Raw genomic sequence first — 6,133 nt, 5'->3', positions numbered from 1 at the left:
TACGAGACGGTTTCTTGACGGCAAGATTCGAGCGAATAAACAAAACTTAATTATCGTCTCCGGGTGCGAAACTTCCGGCTGGGCCGTGATTGTTGACTTTTAATTAGTTTTACCGATTAGACTTATTTACAGAACCAAACCCAGGCACAAAATCTGTCCAAGCGTTCAATGCAAAATGAGGGCCTGGTTTTTTGCACAACGTTCCTACCAAAGGAAGCCAATTTTGACTTTCAATATCTAACTCAAGCTTCGTTTCGCGTCCGTACAACACTAATGATATTTTATGCTCAACTCTAACTCTATTTTCCTACCTTCTCCACTTTTCCTCCACAGAACTGTCGGTGGCATTCGATTCGCACCTCCGGGGACCGTCGTTCGTGATGGAACCACCGTCACGGCTCGAGTTCTCCAACTCCTCCGGCGGCTGGCTGGACTGTTCCGCCTCCGGCAGTCCGCAACCCTCGATCGACTGGCTGTCGGTGGACGGGACGTCCGTCGGCGACGTCGGCGGCGTCCGGCGGGTCCTGCGCAACGGGACGCTGGTGTTGCTGCCCTTCCCTGCCGCCGCCTACCGGCAGGACATCCACAGTACAATCTATCGATGCGTGGCGTCGAACACCGTCGGGCGGGTGATCTCGCGGGACGTGCAGGTCCGGGCAGGTAGGTTTCCCATTCAATTTCCGCCCAATAGTACAACAGACGAACACTTCACACCGGCCAGGACAGCGGAAGGAGGCAACGAGAACCAAGAGAAGGGAGACGGCAACTTTTCCGGTTCCGCTCGAACACGCTCTCAATCACATTATAAACGAGAAAATCTCGTGCTACGTGATTGGAATTAATTCCGGAATTTTTACTCTCTTAATCTTCGAATCTTTTCCGACACATTTCCTTTCGACCCCGGCCAACTCGAACTTCAACCGAGGCACGAACTACGGTACGCCCATGAACCCCTCTCCTGGGGGGAAGGGGGTTCGCTTTTCGCGGTCTTTTTCCTGACACGCAGCAATACACCATTGTTTGTGTTTGTTGTTTCGTCTGTCGTTCGTCACGGCTGGCAGAGATCCTTGCCGACCGGTCTCTTTTTCCCAGCGATACAGGGAGTGTTTTTCACAGTGGACCAAGCACCGGAAAATTTTCCCAACAATGGGATTAAAATTAGAATAATAATCGAAGGGTAGTCAGGCCACCAACCATGCTTCTAAAATAAATAAGAAAGTGTCGATCTAGGCCTTAAATAATTAAATCATTTACTTCATACAATTAATTAAACATAAGGTATGCTTTTTATGAGCTTAGAAATGGTTGGTTGCAGTTTAATTATGTTGGCATAAATCCACTCACTTAAACCACCGTGCGTTCGTGCCATGGCATCGTGAAAAGTTTTCTCATCCCAATTCCCATAGAAGAATTTCAAAGTGCGCCTCGTGGTGACGGATAGCGTGACTTGACACAAACGTGAGGCCAACGATGGTTGCCCATCTCGAACCATGGCCCGGCCAAGGTACAGATGTTTAAGCATCGCGAGTGAGTAGTGTTGTCTCAATTTATCAATGGTGTTCGATGGTCATAAGCATTTATATGGGAAAAACTCACCGAAACTAACGGAACAATTAATTTTAAAAGAGTTCGTGAACGTTATGAGTAGTTTTTGGGCAGGGCGCCAAGATAAGATCGAGTATTTTTAGAAAATAATATAGGTTTTCTAATGAAAGGTAATCGATAGTTTTCATGAATGAGCACCATATCTTTAATTTAAAAAATGGAACACATGCGACTTTCGACAATCGACATTCGAAATGAGATTACCAACGTAACAAGCATTCAAACTTTTACAGTTAAATTAGATAGTTCCTTTTACAGTCAAGTAGCTTTGTTAAGTTATGCCTGCTAAATAAGATTATTTTAAGCAAAATAGCAAAAGATATACCGAAATCGTTGGTTTTAGCATACAAAGAGAACGAAACAAAAAAACTGGTCACTTCTTGTATGTGTTCCTGTTTTCAACACATTGGACCATGCAAACATGAACAAAACTAGACATTTTCTAGCCGTTCTCCTTCCGATAGCTTGTGATTCACGGCAAAAATTGCAGAACATATGCCGCTGCGCCCACTGGGAAGCATATTCATAGCCGTGGCAAAATATTCCCGTACTCAAATGTTGTCAGCATCCACACTCACACTTTGCGCCATGAGTGCGCTCCGTGGCTCATGTAATAAAACGGACCACACGAGGCTTTGGAAAGCACAGAAACCATCGCCGATGTTCGTTCCTAGTGAACCGGCCAACAATTTTCTGCACACGGCAAGGAATTTTGCATAATTGGATAATGAATCGGGACGGAGTAAATTGATGAAATGGTTGGCTGGTGAACGGATTAAGAGCGGTGAAAAATGGTCCCACCGTCAAAGGAAAATAAAGTCGAAGCAGGCTTGCCCCTGTACACCTTCACATTTGCTACCCCCCGTTGTGTGGACTGTTTCACTTGCTTTAATCCGTGCAACTTTGAAAGAGTCGAACCATCAGAATGAAACGGCTCGGAGTAATTGAATTTCCCAAGCATCCACTGTATGAAGAAACGATGCAAAAGGAAATAACGCGAAATAGATTAACTTTGTGTGGGCATTTTTTTTAATCGTTTAACTCAGGAGCCTCAAAAAAGAATCTGAAAACATTTAAATTTACTGCCTTGAATTAATAATCATACTTGACCATTCCACAATTGTGACATTCAGGAAAGATTAGCTTTAAATTTATTCAATATCAATCGGGTTATCAAAAGTCTTGACAAATGGGGTTAGATACTTCTGGAACATGTTGAGCGCAGTTTAAAAATAAACAAATTTGCATACCTATTTGTTTTCCAACACACCTTACGGTAGGATCAGCAACAAACGAAAAGTCATGTCTTAAGCTTTGAAAGAATAATGCGCTTTGCTGAACAACAACGCCTAATTCAATTTCCATACCCTCCTCCATCAAACCCTTCACATGATCCACCTCTAGTATTTACGAAACAAACTGGTCTGGGAATTATTTTTTAAACTATTGCACCGGCGCAACATTCTAACGAGCTCGGTCCATGTTGAACACGCGGACGATCCTGTTGGAGTGTTTGTAATTAAAACCGGCAAACGAAGCGAGATGAAAAAGTTGCATATCTTTGGCACAATGGAGTCGAAAACCACGGCCAGCCCATCCCACCGGAACGGGCAGAGAGTGAAATAAATAAAAATCAGGGAAAAAAACGAAAAACTAACTCTCGTTGGGTGGGAAAAACACCGCGAAAAAAATAATATAAAAGCTGAAACCCTGCGCCATTTGCCAGCGGCATCCGGACAACCGGCAATGGGTGGCGCGGGGGACAGGCAACGAAGCGGATGGAAACGAAATGGCAAAAAAAATGGCTGAAACCGATGGCAAAACCCAACCGGTCGGAAACACGTCGAGAAGTCCTCTAATGAACCAACACCGGTCGGGCGTCGGAACGGATGGGTGGACCCGGTTCCGGTCCCGTCCGCAAAGCGAACGAATTTGTTTTGCCAAGGTGATTGCACTCCCCGGGCGAGTTCCCGCGGGGCGCGTTGCGGGAACCGGGAGCGGACATTGCTTACGCATTTCTTTTTTCTTTCCTTTGGTTCGCCTTGCTGTCGGCCCTCCGATTCTCGGTACGGCATTTTTGGCTTTGCTCGTTTCCCGCCCGTTTTGTGTGTCTGTGTGTGTGTTTTGGCAAAAAGTTCGTTTACATCCAAGCTTAAGGTGAAATCATGTCGACAAAGACCGGGTGGATAAGAGCTAGCCGGCCGTCGTCGCAGCTAGTGCTTCGTACGCTCGCTAATTACTTCGAAGTCGGTCTGAAACTCCACCAAAACCCGCACCCCCAACCCCCTCCCTCCCCCACAGTGATCCGATGGGACACGGCCCGGGCCATTATGCGTGGTGTCCAACCGAGACGAAAGGCTGCCGTGCGACCGACGCTTAATTACTCGGGAGTTTGCCTCCGCGTAAATTCACCTCACGGGCGGGCTTTCTTTTGCAACATTTTTGCCCACTCTTTTCACATCCCTCCCCATCCACTAAATGTCCACAAACACAGAGATCTAGCCCTTTTCATCTGCAACCTGTGTCTTAGTTTGATGCAGCGCGTCCCGAGGTCAGACAGGTACCGCCGGCAAGCGAAATTGTATACCAAAAGCATCTCTTTCACCTGCCGAGTAATTCCAAAGTGATTCACATTCAAAAGAAAAGCCTGTTCGCTACAGGATAATAACAATTGTGGATAAAAACAAAAAAATATGGTTTGAATAAGGTGGATGGAAAGAATTTTGTTTTCGCAAGGAAACGAAAATGTTCTGCCTGCACAGTAATACATTCAAGGCAAATGCTAAAAAAGTCGATTAAGCAAAACTCTCTTATCTGAAAGTTTATACAAAAAGAAATCTTTGGTTTTGGTAGTGACTTTGCTATTCCTACGGAATCGGCAATCTAAACTAAAGGTATCAACATTTGCAACGTGGCCATTTGAAAAGTTTTTATTGACAGCACAGAAACGTGCGCATCCAAATGGGAAAGCTTCCCCAAAAGGGAAAAAAGGATTCCGATAAGAACCTGCCTTACGGCAGACTATCGCCGTTTTGCCGGATAAAGAGGTTTTCTCCCTTACATTAGCCATGTAATCGAAAGGACACGAGTAACGCAAGCCTAACAAACCCAATCAACCCGCCTGGGGCGGGGGACAAATGGGACGGAAAAATAGACCTCCCTAGCAACTGTCCTCCCCGTGGCCGGGTACATCCCAACATATCAGGTGTTACATTGATTATGACGAATGTAACGAAATAATAAGGATCCGTTTTATTTTTCGAAATGTGATTGGGTTCGCAAACGAGATCCCCTGGCGGATGCGCACACCCTCAAGGGGGGATCGCAGGTACACAGTAGAAAAGGGGGGGGGGGGGAGGGGGTTTTCTTTTCTCGCGCGACCTCTCCGGAGGAGGGTTTATAAACCGCTGGCAAATGTTTCCCACAGTCTTCGCTGCGAGCAAACTCGTCACAGGAAAGGAGACAGCCGGGGAGAAAATTATTTACTTTTTATGACAACGGCAAAGCGTGTTGGAGCTATCGAAAGGCAAGGATGGAAAACATGGTCTATGACTTTTTGGCCCGAAGCTAGGAAATGGTCGATTGGTTTCCACAGGCATCCCAGCTCCATTCTTTAACGGCGTCGGTACAATTCTTCTTTGTGGACTCATAAACGCTTTTTGTGTGTTTCGGCACGAAGGATCAGCAATAAAACGAAACAAGTCATCGAGGGATGAAACATTCGTGCTCATTAATGTTATTTCGGATGTGACCGATAGTCCTGCCTGTTTGTAGGGAACTTCTAGTATGGCGATAGAAAGGTAGAAAAGGGTCACGATGATATGTGTATCCAATGATATTCGAATTGGATCTTTATCCTTGATAATATGTCAGAATTATCGCATATATAGCAAGCCCCCTTGGAAAGGTTTCCAAAAAGCCATTTGTTTGTACCACGTAGAACATAACTGTGAAATAAAATAAATTTGACTGCAAGTGTACGACATACATAGACATGTTCAGACCAATAAAACCCAATCGTTTCAAAAATAGTAATAGAAGCACAACCTAAATAGATGATTTTGCCATAAGCAGTCGGAATACTCTGCCATAAAATATTGCATGCGTCCAAATGTATGCCATCGCAGTGACATATGAAATTTATCTGTACATACTTCCAGCTCAGGGATGGTTCTTTATCCATTTGTTCCTTATTGTAGTTTAACCACATACAACCTGGTGGTTTGGAGCAATATTAATTTTACTATTCTGTTGTAAAATATCGACGAAAAACTAATCCCATATATTTTTGTTTATTTCAGTGGTTGCTCAAGCATACAAAGTTGATGTTGAAGTGCTGGCAGCTTCCCGCGGCTGCACCGCGATCCTGCGTTGCGTAGTGCCTAATTTTGTTAAGGAGTTAGTACGGGTCGTGTCCTGGGTGCAGGAGCCGGCATTTTACATTTACCCATCGCTGCAGGGAGGTAAGCAACGCGCGCGAAAATATTCCCCTATGGCAATCCTCGAAGATGTATGGCAATGATGCGTC

At 45.1% G+C, this 6,133-nt stretch overlaps 1 protein-coding gene across 1 annotated transcript in view; it reads left to right on the top strand.

Moving 5' to 3' along the window:
* Positions 1-341: 341 nt before the first annotated feature.
* LOC131264856 (cell adhesion molecule Dscam2) overlaps positions 342-6,133 on the top strand; it is a 39,960-nt gene continuing 34,168 nt past the window's right edge. The window contains exons 1-2 of the mRNA XM_058267123.1: positions 342-660; positions 5,907-6,068. Of these exons, the coding sequence (XP_058123106.1) occupies positions 381-660; positions 5,907-6,068 (442 nt within the window). The 5' untranslated portion in view covers positions 342-380. The remainder of the gene's footprint in view (positions 661-5,906; positions 6,069-6,133) is intronic.

Source organism: Anopheles coustani, chromosome 2 (genome assembly GCF_943734705.1).
Source record: "Anopheles coustani chromosome 2, idAnoCousDA_361_x.2, whole genome shotgun sequence".
NCBI lineage: Eukaryota > Metazoa > Arthropoda > Insecta > Diptera > Culicidae > Anopheles > Anopheles coustani.
Note: the sequence above shows the minus strand (reverse complement) of the source record. Positions and strands in the feature narration are given on the sequence as shown.